The sequence below is a fragment of the Periophthalmus magnuspinnatus genome, chromosome 11 (assembly GCF_009829125.3).
Source record: "Periophthalmus magnuspinnatus isolate fPerMag1 chromosome 11, fPerMag1.2.pri, whole genome shotgun sequence".
NCBI lineage: Eukaryota > Metazoa > Chordata > Actinopteri > Gobiiformes > Gobiidae > Periophthalmus > Periophthalmus magnuspinnatus.
Window position 1 is genome coordinate 28,770,879 of NC_047136.2, and position 16,377 is coordinate 28,787,255.

At 44.2% G+C, this 16,377-nt stretch overlaps 1 protein-coding gene across 1 annotated transcript; it reads left to right on the forward strand.

The window, feature by feature from the left end:
- The first annotated feature begins 4,642 nt into the window (after positions 1 to 4,642).
- On the forward strand, positions 4,643 to 14,228 carry LOC117378362 (pleckstrin homology domain-containing family O member 1-like). Its single transcript, XM_055225241.1, has 12 exons — positions 4,643 to 4,707; positions 5,625 to 5,771; positions 7,110 to 7,244; positions 7,907 to 8,023; positions 8,899 to 8,997; positions 9,183 to 9,470; positions 10,184 to 10,281; positions 11,178 to 11,301; positions 11,765 to 11,850; positions 12,629 to 12,961; positions 13,349 to 13,355; positions 13,686 to 14,228. Exons 1-12 carry the CDS (start codon positions 4,681 to 4,683, stop codon positions 14,226 to 14,228), a joined length of 2,004 nt encoding a protein of 667 aa, XP_055081216.1. The 5' UTR covers positions 4,643 to 4,680.
- The last annotated feature ends 2,149 nt before the right edge of the window (positions 14,229 to 16,377 follow it).

Consider the following 16,377-nt stretch of genomic DNA (forward strand, 5'->3'; position numbering starts at 1 on the left):
TCTGTTTTTGATGATCAATTATATGTTTGTTCATTGCTGTTGCAACTCATCATTGATGAGCTCTCGTAAACGAATGTATAGGTCAATAGTTTGATACACATCAATTGAAAAAGACAAATTATGCTCAGACATCAAGTCCACACAGATATTAAACACATCTTCGTCACAAGGAAAATCTCTGAAGCTGCACTCCTCAAGGCAGAGTGAGACCTTGTCCATAGTTATGGGATGTAAATAATTTTGACCACCATATAGTTGTGGAACAGCATACAATATGGAAGGCCTTCCATAAGGTGATCTTGCATTGTTTACTGCACGGATGCGATGGTTGTTCCAAGTCAAAACGACCTCATTAAGTTCTTCCTAGAATACAAACAGAAGTAATCATTGCATGTTTAGTACATTGGTCATTACCCTAACTCAGTGGGGTCCAACCCTTTTGCAATTCATTTAATTAATTAATTTAATTCAATTTAAAATCAGGTCTACATCAGGACTAAAGTAGACCAATTTTAAAATATTTATGTCAGAAGGTGTAAAAAGTGAAAAGAGCCTACCTGTATTGTTTTCATGAAACAGAACTGGATCAAGGATTTATCCAGAAAGTTGTCCAAAAAATGTCCATCTTCTTTAAGTTTGTCAAACAGCTCCATCCAGTACTGAACACACTCACTTCGCAGGGTGAGCCACCATCGTTCAATTCGCTGATTTCCCGTGCTAGGACCAAAGGTTACTGGACCTGGGGTTGTTTCTGCGTGATTTCCAGAGTAATGCAAAAAGTGCTGAAGCTCTGCAATATGTCCATTTTCTGTTCCCAAATCAAGCCTCACTCTTGCAGGACAGCCATTTGCAGTGATTACAGCATCCATGAAGTACCCAGCAATAATTTTTGGGTCATTGTTTGTTTTATAGGCTTCAAGCCAAATGATCTTCCTAGAGAAACCATCTATACACCCACTGATCGCTATTCCAAATGGCTTGAGTTTGTCATAGCCATCTATATGCCAGACAAAATTTGAGCCCCGGCTGTGGTATATCCGTCTTCGTAGTCTGTTTCTTGACCGCAGATCAACACCTTCACTGTTCAATAAACGAAGTAAAATACGGACAGTTTCTCTGTCTGTCACAATATTGTTTACCCAGCATTTTTGGTGCATCCATCGATAACCATGGTACTGACCAGATGTCTCCAGTTGTTGCTCAATAAAAGCTGCCACTTCAGCCACATTCGTTTTATTTTTTCTGCGCCATAGACCCCTCTTGCTTAAAATGCGTTCAAGGGTGCGTTTGCTCACTGTTATTCCATGTGAATGTTCAAGTAAACGTAGTATTTCGTTAGTTGTAAAGCCGTCTCTAAAGTACTTCTCTGCCAACTCGGAAGTCATTTTGTAAATACTTAGAATGGGATTCCTATTTATATACGCAGAAACTCGTAATTACGAGTTTTAAACTCATAATTAGTAGTTTTAAAAGTCGTAATTACGAGTTTTAAACTCGAAATTACGAGTTTTAAACTCGAAATTACGAGTTTTAAACTCGAAATTACGAGTTTTAAACTCGAAATTACGAGTTTTAAACTCATAATTACGAGTTTTAAACTCAAAATTACGAGTTTTAAACTCGAAATTACGAGTTTTAAACTCATAATTACGAGTTTTAAACTCATAATTACGAGTTTTAAAACTCATAATTACGAGTTTAAAACTCGTAATTACGAGTTTTAAACTCATAATTACGAGTTTTAAACTCATAATTACGAGTTTTAAACTCATAATTACGAGTTTTAAACTCATAATTACGAGTTTTAAACTCATAATTACGAGTTTAAAACTCGTAATTTCGAGTTTAAAACTCGTAATTTCGACTTTCTGTGGGGCTTTTATTTTTTTTTTCATGGCGGAAACGGGCTTCCATACTGGGACACAGAATTTTCCCAAAAATAATTGCAGTGAGTTGGCTAGCTATATGATGTTTGCAACTGTAGTAATTGAAACATTTTCTTGTAATTTTATTGTAATTCATGTTTTGTTTTTAGTTTTGAGAAACGTCTTTGTTATGAATTACTTGCATAAACTTGGTGAATGTAAAACTTTGGGTTTTTTTTTCATTTTATTTTTAAGTGATAAACCGGAAACGCGTTTGTTTACAGCGTTTACTTCTCTGTTGTTAGCATTTAGCTTAGCCTTTAGCAGTTGATAAACTTAAAACGTGTTGAAAAACCTTTTAAATGAATAACTAACATCTTTCTCCCTGGAGACGGTCTCAAGCGCACAGATAATCTCGTGTCAAAATTGAATTATTCGCTGTCCTTCGCTAAACAAAGAGTGTGGTTGTTGTTTGGGAGGAACATGGCTGCGCGGAGGAGGACCTCTGCTCCTGAGGACCTCCAGGGGCGGAAGCAGCGGGCCGCGGTGTGAGCTCTGCCGGGGGCCAGGCGTCTCTGGGTGGGCAGAGACACACAGCACCGCGGAGCTGCTCCTGGATCAGATCTGTTCTTTTAAACGGTTTATTGTTCAGAAGATTATAAACCTACTTTATTCATTTTCACCACACTCGACATATCTCACCTTTTTAGTTCTAAGTGTATGTATAATTATATTTATTTACATATCCCGTCGTTTTTACTTATTTGTGTCTAAGGTGTGTGCGAGCGCACGTATATATATATATATATATATATATATATATATATATATATATATATATATATATATATATATATATATATATATATATATATATATATATATATATTAGTCTATGGACACACCTCACCTCGACTTATTGACCCCTGATCCCTGCTTTAAGCCATGTTATAGTAACCATAAATTGTTGCCCTTTCTAAAAAAAAAGTTTGTTTAGTTGGGATTGCCATAGAAATTCTCCAATATCGGCTGGTGTACAGAGAAAGGAGGGTGTTTTTTAACAAAACTATATCTGTAGCTTCAAAGTTTAGCTATTCCAGGGCTGCAAATTATTCAAATGATTCTAATGAAAGTGTATAGGGTTTAAAACACAGTGGAGAATTTCCCGTATAACCACTTAATGACATCACTCGGTGTGTTATGTTTTTGATGAGGAAACAAATAACATAAGATTATAAAATAGTGCTGACATCCTTAAATTACTTTACTAAAACACATAGGTTATAACAGGTGAAAGCCTGGATTTTATAACAACTTTATATAAGATCTATGGTGAAGGTCCAGTACTATCATTCTTACATGTTTTTTTCCTGTGACGCTGCTGTCCGCCTGCAGGGGGCGCAATGGGGCTGACCGTGGGAGACCGGGAGCACCTGTCCCAGCTCAGACCCGAGCATCTCCGAGCATCTCCGAGCATCAACGAGCATCTCCGAGGATCACCGAGGATCACGAGAGGGATATGGCTGCAGACCTCCACCCAGAGGACCCACCCCGCAGACCTTCAGCAGGAGGATCTGCACGTGACTTGCCAAAACACCGCCAAAGTCCACTGTTTCCTGTTGTCAACACAACTTTACAAAAATTGACACCCTTGCATATGTAGATCTATGTTGACAGTTAAATATCTGTTGTTGTTTTTTAGCTGTAACAAGAGATGGGAGAATACTTTGAAAATGTAGCCAATTAAGTAACAGAATACTGTATTCTGAATACTTTCACATCGAATTCATGTATTCAGTTAGTCTACTTCCCAACACTGTGACAACATGTTTTATACGTAGGCCTAATTACGCTACGCAGGCAGAGTAGAGCAGAGACGACACGAAGCTCGTGTCGTCTCCCCCATTAAATGATCTTTAATAGACAATTAACTAAGGCAACATCTGATAGAAAGTGTGATTAAACTGTTTATACAGTAAAACTAATGAAAACTAATGAACATGTGGGTGGAGGTGCATCCTGGTGGAGGTCTGCGAGGTGGGCTCCTCTGGGTGGAGCTCTGCAGCCACACTCTCATTAGTCCGAGGAGAGGCTGCAGCCGACGCACCACAGCTCTTGACCCCGAGCATCCTGGAGAGAGGAGCATCATCTGTCCGGGAGAGGTGCACCGAGAGGCGGAGGAGGAGTATCATCTGCCCGGGAGAGGAGCACCGAGAGGCGGAGGAGGAGCATCTGCCCCGGAGAGGAGCATCGAGAGGCGGAGGAGGAGTATCTGCCCAGGAGAGGAGCACCGAGAGGCGGAGGAGGAGCGTCTGCCCAGGAGAGGAGCACCGAGAGGCGGAGGAAAGCGCGGCCGGGAGAGCGTCTGGGAGCCTGGGCTGATCTGGGTTGAGGCTGAGGGAGGTAAAGGCTACTAGCTTATTTATTGTGTCAAATTTTGTTGATGTTTTTAGTTTCATCTATTTGTATTATTATTTCAGTAGCATTTATTAAGCTATGTGATGCTGTTTTATGTACCGCACTTAGAGAATCTCTTGTGCTGAATGTGGGTGTTTTTTTACAGGAGCAGCTCTGAGCCCGGTGAGAGGCTGAACTAGAGCCCGGGCAGGAGGCTCTGCGCCCGGTGAGAGGCTAAGCTAGAGCCCGGGCAGGAGACTCCGAGCCCGGTGAGAGGCTGAGGGAGAGCCCGGAGAGGACCTCCATAGAGCGGCGGGCGGGGGTGGGGGAGCGCTGGATGCTGTAGCCAGCGAGAAGCTGCTTTGGGTCGGCTAGATTCTCGCGTCAGTCCCTGTGGTTCTGGAGGAAGAGGGGGAAGATGAAGAGGAGCGGGCAGTGCAGGCGGGTAGGTGTTCTCTTTTATCCGCCTTCACCCTGGGGCATGACCCGCTAATTCCCTCCACACGGATCCGCTCTCTGGTCATGTATTTTTAGCAACTTGTATTATTTACGCTTTGATTAATCTTTCCCTCACTGTTTCAGTTTTACGAAAATACAAAATAGGCTGAAACAATGAGACAAAAGCTCATCACTTTTAATAGGCTAAATGCACGACAGCAGAGTTAAGACAGAACCAGGGTTAATGTATTTGTGAGTTAAATCTGTGTTTTGTCTAAAGAGCAGAAGGATTTGAGTGTGTGCAGAAGAGGAGCTCTGAGCAGATGTGTCTCTGATGCCACGTAAAGTAGGTCAGAAAACACAGCACCTCCTGCTTCAGGCTCAGAGCAGGAGCAGAAATTAAATATATTTAAAGCACATACAAGTCTAAATCAGCTCCCCTCTGCATCCTCTGACCCTCTCCTCTGCATCCTCTGACCCTCTCCTCTGCATCCTCTGACCCTATCCTCTGCTTTTATGACCCTCTCCTCTGCTCATCTACATCCTCTGACCCTATCCTCTGCATCCTCTGACCCTCTCTTCTACTCTTCTGACCCTCTCTTCTACTCTTCTGACCCTCTCCTCTGCTCCTCTGCATCCTCTGACCTTCTCCTCTGCATCTTTTTGTTTCCTGGCAGTTGTAATCTCTGTGACACTTAACTCCCTGTGTGTCAGATGCACTCCCTGTGTGTCAGATGCCCTCCTTGTGTGTCACATGCCCTCTCTGTGTCTCCATGGGGTCTTATTCTGTGTCAGAGCTTTTAACCCTGTAGTTTAGACCTCTAAAGACATGTTCTGAAATGGATTCTTGGATCATAAAGTTTAGATTTCTCCTCTCAGACACTCCTGCTCCGCCTCTTTACACCTGTGTGTGTGTGTCCTCAGGCGGCCCAGGAGGTGGCACTGGCGGGTCCTGCCCCTGATAAAGTGGGTTGGGTCAGACAGTACTGTGGGCGTGGCCTGTTCAGAGAGCTGTGGAAGAACCGATACCTGGTCCTAAGACGAGAGCGGCTCTGGGTCTGCTCCAAAGAGGTACTCCCTCTCCCTCTCTCCTTCTCTCTTACTCTCGTGTCCTCTCCTCCTCCTCTTTCCTCTCCTCTCTCCCTTCCTCTTCTCCTCACCTCTCCTTTCTTTTCCTTTGTTCTCTTTTTCCTCCTCTATTTCTGCTCTTCGTCCTTCTCTCTTCCCTCTCCTCCCCATCTTTAATATCTCTATTCCTCTTTTCCTCTCTCTCCTCTCCATCCCCCTTTCTTCTTTCTCCTCCTCCTCAGCTTTCCCTCTTTCTCTGTCTCCCCTCTCTCTCCCTCTTGTCTCCTCTGCAGACACCTTCTCTGCTTTCTCCTTCTTTCTCCTCTCTTCCTCCTCTCTTCTCCCTCTCCTCCTCCTCTCTAACACCTTTATTTCTCTTTTCGTCTCTCCTCCTCTTCATCCCCCCTCTCTTCTTTCTCTTCCTCTTCCTCTCTCTCTCTCCTCCCCAGGTCCATCTTCTCCTTTCTCCTCCTCTCTCTCTCCTCTCTCCTTCTTCTCTCCATCTCTCTCCCTCTCTGTTTCTCTCTCTTTCCCCTTCCCAGACATTTCCTCTCCATATTCTTTCACTCTTCTCCCCCTTCCCTCTCTTTCTCCTTCCTCTCCCCCCTCTCTGTCATCTCCTTTCTCTCTCCTCCTTCTCTTTCTCCATCCCCTCTTCCCTCTCTTTCTCTCTCTTCCCTTCCTTTCCTTCAGCACCTCCTCACCTCTCATCATTTCTTTGCCTCTCTTCCTCCTCACCTCTTCTTTCTTCTCCTTTGTTCTGTCTCCTCTATTTCTTCTCTCCCTCTCCCTCTCTCTCTCTCTCTCTCTCTCTCTCTATCCTCTCATCTCTCATTCCTTCTTCCTAAATAACACATTTCTGCTCCTCTGTTCTCTCTCCTCCTCCCCTTGATTTCTGTGTTAGAGTGTGGTGACTCAGTCCGGAGCCGTGGGCCTCAGTTATTATTAGAACAGTTCAGTGCAGTGTTCGTAATGTTTCATATGTTCATTTACACACAAACACGCAACTGCACACACACACACACACACACGAACACACACAGACACATACTACACACACTACACAGACGCATGCACAGAGACACAGGCACAGACAGACACATACTACGCACACATTCACACACTACACACACACACATGCACACCCCTACACACGCACACATACACACAGACACAGGCACACATAGGCACATACTAGGCACACATTCACACATGCACACACGCGCGCACACACATTCGGACTGGTTTAGTTCTGTTTGGTCTCGTTTGTCCTGGTTTAGTCCTGTTTGGTCTTGATTGTCCTGGTTTGTCCTGGTCTAGCCCTGTTTGGTCTTGTTCCAGGTAAAGGAGGAGTGCAGGGCTCAGCTGGTGTTGGATCTTTCCAAATATGAACGCTGTGAAGAACTGAAGAAAGACAAGAGCCGCAGCAAAAAGAGCCACAGCCGCTTCACCTTGACACGCCGAGCTCCAAATACTGTGAGTACTACTACTACTGATACTATGACTACTACTATTACTGCTGATACTGCTACTACTACTACTGCTACAACTAATACTACTGATACAGCTACTGCTACTGATATTACTACCAATACTACCACTACTACTGATGCTAGTACAATACTACTGCTACTACCACTACAACTACTGCTGCGCAGAACTCAGACTCGAAATACTGTGAGTACTAATGCTGCTACTACTAATACTAATACTGCAGTACGGAGCTCATACTCTTCATACTACTAATGCTACTGCCAGTCCTGGTTTAGTCCTAGTTCAGTCCTGGTACAGTCCTGGTACAGTCCTGGTACAGTCCTGATTTAGTCCTGGTTCAGTCCTGGTTCAGTCCAGGTTCAGTCCAGGTCTAGTCCTGGTTTAGTCCTGGTTTAGTCCTGATTTAGTCCTGCGTTAGTCCTGGATTAGTTCTGCTTTAGTTCTGGTTCAGTCCTAGTTTAGCCCTGGTTTAGCCCTGCTTTATTCCTGATTCAGTCCTACTTTAGTCCTGCTTTAGTCCTGCTTTAGTCCTGCTTTTGTCCTGCTTTTGTCCTGGTTCAGTCCTGGTTCAGTCCGGATTTAGTCCTGCTTTAGTTCTGGTTCAGTCCTGGTTTAGTCCTGCTTTAGTTCTGGTTCTCTTTCAGGTCCACAGTTTAGTGTTTCTGGCAGTGAGTCCTGAGGAGAAAGAGTCCTGGATCCAAGTCCTGAACTCTGCCATCAACCGAGCCAAGACCCGGCCCAAAGACCCCACCTTAGACCAGGTACGAGTCCGAGTCCAGACCTAGTCCAGACCAAGGCCAGACTATTGTTGCCACGATGCTAAAATGTCAAACTTGATTTCGATACTAAGGAATAGAATCTATACACAATAGTGATTTTGTTTGACAATAGAATGTGATTTTCAACATTAAATGATAGTACATTTATACTTTCTATTCCCATGTGTATGTGTGTAATCCCTCAATGTCCAGTAAGTTCCATAGGACTAAAAGAGTGTTCGGCTCCAAATGAAGCTAATCGAGGCTAACAGTTATAGGAGCTAATTTGGGGCCCACGTCCATAATTAGGATTCTGACTGCGAGTATCATAGCAACCAAGTGCCAATCAGGAGCGAAGCTGTTGAAGGTAACACCCCTTCCCACCAGTTTAGCAAGGATAGCAATACTGTTAATCTTAGCATTACTGTCAATCAAACCTGTTGCTAATGCTAGCGGAAGTAACCTTAAGTAAAGAAGGCACCTGATTGGTCTGTTATTAATATTCATGTCTTGATTTAGGGGCAAAATATTTAAATAAAAACCTCACGATCATGTAGAGTTAAAGTCAGTATTTTAAGGTCAGAATAACAAGCCTGACAACAGCAGTTACAGAGAGAGGGGCCACGTTTTTTCAGTAGAAAGTGAATTGTAATCCCAAGTTCACTTCCTGGCATCTAGCAAGTTAGCTGATATACGCGGTCTATGGTTCTGAAATAGCTCAAACCTAGATCCTCTACCTGCTCTTCTCTGATAGGTTGTTTTAACTCAGTACTCTCCTCTGATTGGCTGCTTGATCATGTCCACTCCTCTGATTGGCTCTTTTAAATCGAGTCCAGACCATGTGCACTGACATAGGTACTCTCCTGTCTCTCCTGTAGGTGGCACTGGAGGATGGAGCACTGGTACATTTGACCAAAGACCGGGTTCGGGTCCCACTGGGGCGTAGACTGCCCTCACGAGGACACCTACTGGCCGTGGTACGTCCCTGTGCTCTGGAGTGGCAGAGTGGTTAGCCTTGCCTGTGTGCAGGTTCCTGGTTTTGTCCTCAGAGTTTGCATGTTCTCCCCGTGTGCACATGCATGCCAGGAAAAACGGATAACTGGCCCTAAATGAGTTCTGTGTCTGTAAAACTGTTGTGTAAAAGAACTGCCTCTGTCCTCAGGCGTCCTCATCCCATGGCTCTCTCACCTTAGACTTGGTCTCAGAGGAGGACTTCTGCAGCAGAGGATCATGGGAGAGGGACATGCACGGGGCTGCGGGCATGCACGTGCCCGGGGGCCTGCACGTGGACTGCAGGGTGGTGGGGGGGAGGCAAAGGGCAGGAACAGATGTGTCTAAACTCAGACCCAGAGAAACCCGGGTCAAGACTGGGTCTCTGCCCAGAACCAGTGAGAGGAACTGGGGCCGAGGAGAGGCCAGCAAGGCCCTGAAAAACCGCAGCAACATACAGGTGAGACTTTGTTCTGGTTTAGTCCTGGTTTAGTGCTGGTTTAGTCCTGGTTTAGTCCTGGGTTAGAGCTGGTTCAGTCCTGTTTTAGCCCTGATTTAGTCCTGGTTCATTCCTGGTTTAGTCCTGTTTTAGTCTTGGCTCGGTTCTGTTTTAGTGCTATTTTTTTTCCCTGGTTTAGATCTGGTTTAGACCTGGTTTAGACCTGGTTTAGACCTGGTTTAGACCTGGTTTAGACCTGGTTTAGACCTGGTTTAGATCTGGTTTAGACCTGACTTAGTCCTGGTTCCGTCCCATTTCAATCCTGGCCTAATCCTGGTATAGTCCCTGTTTTCTTCTATTTTAGTCCTGGTTTAATTCAATTTTATTCCTCTTTTAGTCCTGTTTTAGTCCTAGTTTAATCCTGGTTTAGACCTGGTTTATTCGTGGTTTAGTCCCAGTTTAGTCCAGATCTAGTCCCAGTTCAGTCATGGTTCAGGCCTGGTTTAGCCCTAGTTTAGTCCTCCCTTAGTCCTGATTTAGTTCTGATTTAGTCCCAGTTTAGTCCTGTTTTAGTCCTGTTTTAGTCCTAGTTTAGAAATGGTTTAGACCTGGTTTAATCTTGTTTTAGACCTGGGGTAGGTCTGGTTTAGAACTGATTTAGTCCTGGTTCAGACCCGGTTCAGCCCTGGTTCAGACCTGGTTTAGTCCAGCTCTCAGACTATTGGTTCCTCCAGGTGTTTAAGGGCCAGAGCCGGACTCCACAGCCCGGGAAGAAGCTCAGTTCTCAGGGAAGAAACCGCTGTGCGTCCATGGATGAAGTCCTGAGGTGCAGGTACAGATGAACAATTTATGAAAAATAACTATGATTTTTCTGACAAACATTGTGTTTGTGACTAGATTTGCGATTTACTTTTTAATAACAGGGTTCTGTTCAAAGTTCTTATTTTAAACACATCCTGAAGAATTGACAAAAATCTGAACTGACAAACTAATAAAAGAATCACTTTTCAGAACCTGTTTGTACAGATCTAAACTACAGGGTTAACATTTCCTCTCTTAGACGCTCTCTGATCTGGTTGTGATCCTCTCTTAGACCATCTGTGATCTGGTTGTGATCCTCTCTTACACCCTCTCTGATCTGGTTGTGATCCTCTCTTACACCCTCTCTGATCTGGTTGTGATCCTCTCTTACACCCTCTCTGATCTGGTTGTGATCCACTCTTAGACCCTCTGTGATCTGTTTGTGATCCTCTCTTAAACCCTCTGTGATCTGGTTGTGATCCTCTCTTAGACCCTCTGTGATCTGCTTGTGATCCTACCTTAGACCCTCTCTGATCTAGCTACAATCCCCTCTTAGACCCACTCTTAGACCCTCTGTGATCTGGTTGTGATCCTCTCTTAGACCCACTCTGAAAGAGGACCCTCTCTGATTTGGTTGTGATTCTCTCTTAGACCATCTGTGATCTGGTTGTGATCCTCTCTTAGACCCTCTGTGATCTGGCTGTGATCCTTTCTTAGACCCTCTCTGATCTGGTTGTGATCCTGTCTTAGACCCTCTGTGATCTGGTTGTGATCCTCTCTTAGACCCTCTTTGATTTGGTTGTGATCCTCTCTTAGACCCTCTTTAATCTGGTTGTGATCCTCTCTTAGACCTGCCTTTAGACCGTCTCTGATCTGGTTGTGATCCTCTCTTAGACCTTCTCTGATCTGGTTGTGATCCTCTCTTAGACCCGCTCTGGTCCAGTCTGAGCTCCGATGTCCATCTGAGGAGCGTCCAGTGGGGCAGCTCCAGAGTCTGATTGCACAGAGGATGCAGAGAGCCCAGGAGCTGCTGGAGGAGATGAGACTGCAGGTAAGACTGTGTTTAGGCCTGGTTTAGAGCTGGTTTAGACTAGGTTTAGATCATAGTTAGACCAAGCTTAGACTGGGTTTATTTCGGGTTTAGACTGGGTTTACTTTTGGTTTAGACTGGGTATAAACCTGGTTTAGTACCAGATTTAGACCAGATTAAGACTTGGTTTAGTCCTGGTTAAACGTGGTTTAGTCCTAATTTAGTCCTAGTTTTGTCCTGGTTTAGTCCTGGTTAAGACCTGGTTTAGACCTGGTTTTGACTTAGTTCAGTCCTGATTCAGTCCTGGTTTAGTCCTGGTTCAGACCTGGTTTATTCCTGATTCAGTCCTGGTTTAGTCCTTGTTTAGTCCTGGTTCAGTCCTGGTTTAGTCCTGGTTTAGTCGTCGTTTTGTCCTGGTTTAGACCTGGTTGTGACTTAGTTCAGTCCTTATTCAGTCCTGGTTTAGTCCTTGTGTTTTTTTCAGGAGCTGCAGAAAACCAAAGCCCAACAAGAACGAGCCGCTCACAAGAACGAGCCCAAGACTCAAAACCAGACCAAGACCCAGTCCAGGTGAGTCCGCCCCATGTCAGGGCCTGTTGGCCTAACCCATAGCCTATACATACAGATGGACATAGCTAACCCGCTAGCCGCCGCATTCCAAGCAGGAAGTATTTGGCTCCAATTCACTTTGTACTGAAAAACGTGGCCCCTCTCTGTGCTGTCGGGCTTGTCATTCTGACCATAAAATGTTAACTTTAAACATAGACTGTATAAGTGACTAAGGGAATGTGACATCACCCACGGCGTTGGGCTCCAAATGAAGCTCATCGAGGATAGCATTTATAGCTACGACTTTGGAGCTGAGTTCCATATTTAGAATTCCAAACGTGACTATCGTAGCAACCAAAGAACCAATCAGGAGTGAAGCTGTTAAAGGTAAGGTCAGTTCCCGCTCCGCATCGTTGGAGTAGGAGGAGGCAGTCGCTTAGCAACACTGCTAATCCAACCTGTTGCTAACGCTAGGGGGAGCGACTTCAGGGAAAGAAGGCGCCTGATTGGTCTGTTATTACTGTTCATATCTCGATTTAGGGAAAAAAGTGAAATAAAAACCATCATGTAGAGTAGCTTAAAACATTTTAAGCTCATGCCTGCCAGCTGCAGTTATAGAGAGAGGGGCCACGTTTTTTCAATAGAATGTAAATTAGAGTCGATGGAGCTGAATCGCGCCCCTGCTCACTTCCTGTTTGAAACATGGTGACTAGCAGGATAGAAATGTCCAGAGATAAAGTCTATGGTGACGTCACACTCACTCAGTCCAGACTATGGCTCACTCTCTGGTCTCTTTCAGGTTTGGAGGACCCACATCTCCCCGAGTCAAGACCAAAGACTCTCCTCAGACTAAGATCAAGAAAAAGACCATCACAGACTCCCCCAAAACCAGAGACCCCAACAAGTCCAACCTAAGTCCCAAAGACAAGACCAGAGACCAGTCCAAGTCCTCACCGAGAACCAGGATCCACAGTGAGACCCAAAGACTCCAGACATGTTCACAATCCTCAGCAAAACCAGTTCAAACAAAACCATCTGAGACCCAGAGTCCAACCAGAGCCAGACCGGAACCAGACCCGGGTTTAGAGAAGAACCAAGATGGACTGAATCTGGACCAGAACCAAGGCCCTGAGTCAGACGATAACCAGGATATAAACCACGATATAAACCAGGATCTAAACCAGGGTCTGAACCAGGGTCTGAACCAGGGTCTGAACCAGGGTCTGAACCAGGGTCTGAACCAGGGTCTGAACCAGGGTGTAAACCAGGACTTGGAGGAGGTCCTGGAGGAGGAGTCAGACCAGGACCAGGATGTGGCTCAGGTGAGCAAAAAAGTTCAATTTCCTTGGGTTCATTTCTCAGTGATTTTCTCATTCATTTCAACAGAATTCACTGAATCCTGATAAAATTTCTGTGTTTGGCCTTTCATATGAACTCCAGAATGAGAACTTTTTTTATATACAGGTATATATCTTATATCTTATTTTTTCTTAAACAAAAAATCTCTGCAAAAACCCAGTGTTTATGTAGAGCCAAATTATGTTTTTTCATCACAAAGCCACATTTATTTATTTTTTTGGAGAATGTTTTATTCAAACTTTAAGCAGGGTTTAGCATCTCTATTTATGATCTTTGACAAAATGATTGAATGTTCAGAGGCATTTGACAAACACTAGCATCAGACACCAGCATCTATATCAGAAAATGGTTTATTTTAGTCAGACTGTCCCCTGGAGGTGTTTTCATTCTGATCATATTATTTAAGTTTTACTTCACAAAAGCAACAAGTCCAGACCAGTTTAAAGTCTGAAGAGCTCTCTCCACTGTGAGACTAATGAAAACCTCTCTTTTCTTAGGAACAGGATCAGGACCAGGACCAGAGTCAGGACTCGGACTTGGACCAGGACCGGAATCCTGATGTACAGGACCAGCGTGCAGAGGCAGAGCGTCTCCTACAGGAGGCACTGTGCTCCTGGAAACAGGCCCAGGAGGTTCTGAAGGAGGTGAAGGATCTGCAGAGCCAGACGCTGAGAAGGCAGAGACGCAAGACCTACCAGAACCTGAGACCGGATCAGGACCAGAGACTGGGTCGAGACCAGGGACCGGATCACAGCCAGGAGCAGAACCTAAAACGGGACCAGGACCAAAACCAGGACCAAAGATCAGACCCGAGATCAGACCAGAGACCAGATAAGAGACCAGACCAAGACCAGAGCCAGCAACCAGAACAGAATCAGGAGCAGAATGGAGACCAGGACAAGGATCAAGAACCAGAAGTCATCCAGGATCTGACAAAAACCGAGAGCAAGACGAGACAGAGCCAAGGATCCTACCTGAGCCAGAGCAAAACTGGCTCACCTGGGAGGGAAGTGTCAGGGTCACCTGACACAGACAGCTAATCCTAAAGCTGCGTCTGAACTCAGGATCTTCTTTTTTCTGCCACAACGTTTGAAATAAAACTGTAGCTCTGTTTTTCACATGTTGGTTTTTAGTTAAAGGTTGTTTGATCTCATCTTCTGTGTTAAACACACACTGTATAAAGAAGTGGAGTGAGGGGAGGGAGTGTGTGACATCACCCACAGCGTTTGGCTCCAAATGAAGCTCTTTAAGACTAGTACTGTAATTATAGTGGCAAATCTGGAGCGCAGTTGCATATATGGTATTCCGACTGCAAGTATCATAGCAACCAAAGAGCCAATTCTGAGCAAGGGTGTTGGCGGTAACACCCCTTCCCGCCTACACCACTGATTTAACAGGGGCCGTGCACTTAGCAATGCTGTCAATCAAACCTGTTGCTAACGCTAGCAGGACCGACCTCAGGGAAAGAAGGCGCCTGATTGGTCTGTTAATAAATGTTCATATCTTGATTCAGGAACAAAATAATGAAATAAAAAACATGTAGAGCAGGTTAAAACCAACATTTAAAGTTAGAATGATGATCCTGACAGCAGCAGTTACAGAGAGAGGCCATGATTTTTCAATAGAAAGTGAATTGGAGCCAGGGTTGATGGAGCTGGAAGTGTGCCCGTGCTCACTTCCTGTTTGGAACGCTGGGGCTAGCAGGTTAGCTATGTCCATTTATATATACAGTCTGTGGTGTTAAACTGAAAGTATCAGGATTTTCATTTTTATTAAACAAACTACTAGTTTAAAAAAAATAGTTGGTATGACATCGTCTTCCTGAGTCTTCCTACTGCTGAATAATTACATATATAATACAGAAACATGTGAATGATACACAAGGGAACAGGGTTAAAGCCCCACTGCGGGACATTTAATCACATTAGAACAGGGTTAATGCCCCACTGAGGAACATTTCCTCACATTAGAAGAGGGTTAAACTGCATGAGGATTTGTTGTGGATAACTTCAGGTCTTTTCAAGCACAACTTTTGTAAGCCACAATCTTTTTCTACATTTTTACAGACATTTGTTCTATGTTTGTAAAAATCAAATCAAATCTTCCAGGTATTTTATAAAATATTAGTTTTTGTCCTAAAAAAAAAGCAATAACAGCTCCGTCTTCCTCCTGCACGGTCGCTAGGACATCATTATGACATCATTTATTATATGATAATTAATGTTTATTTAAATGTTGTGATTATTTAATGTTTTAACAGTCTTGTGATGAAATACTCATGAGCCAAAACCAGGTAGAAACCAGATCTAAACCATGTTAGGACCAGGTCTGAACAAGGACTAAACCAGGTCTGAACCAGATCTGAACCAGGTATAAACCAGGACTAAACTAGGTCTAGACATGCCCTTTCAAACTAAAAGTTGCACTATTGTCTCAGTCTTCTGTTGGTGTTGTCTGCACTTTTATATTTGAATTTTAATATTGTGATGTTTTATTTGAAAAGCACAATCACAGTGAGGTTTGCAGTTAGTTTCTGTGTGTGGTGCATTGTGGGTAAAACACTGTGAAACTTTTGTACATTAAAAAAAAAAAAGTAAAAATCAAAATCTGCCCAACAACTGCTGATGTCATCACTGCCATGTGACCAGTGAGAATAAAACGTGTCTAATGCAACAATTGTGTCTTTTATTTAGGACTAAACCAGGGCTTAACTAAGACTGAACCAGGACTAAACAAGGTCTTAACAAGGTCTAAACCAGGTCTAGACCAGGACTAAACCAAGGACTGAATGTCACAGTTTTATGTAGGCTCCAAAAGCAGCACACAACTGGTAAGTAGTTCAACTGTTTATTGTCCAGGCTAGTTATCAGGTAATGTGGTAAGTATCAGGCTCAGGGCTTCAGAAGTGCAGACGGGTATTTTGCTAGCTAGCAGGCAGGCACGCAGACAGGTGTGCCAGCTGTCAGATCAGGTAAGCTGACACCCAGGTGAGAGGAGAGACAGACAACACAGGGACATGTTTCAGGCCTTTAACAGGAGGACAGAAGCACAGTGAGAAGCTTGGAGAGAGGAGACAGATAAAGAGTAAGAGACATTAGAAAGAGGAGATAGGGAGCATAAAAGGTCAGGGGACAAGGAGCTAGGAAAGGAAGCACAGCAAGGAGGGAGGAGACAGTGTCATAACCCCAT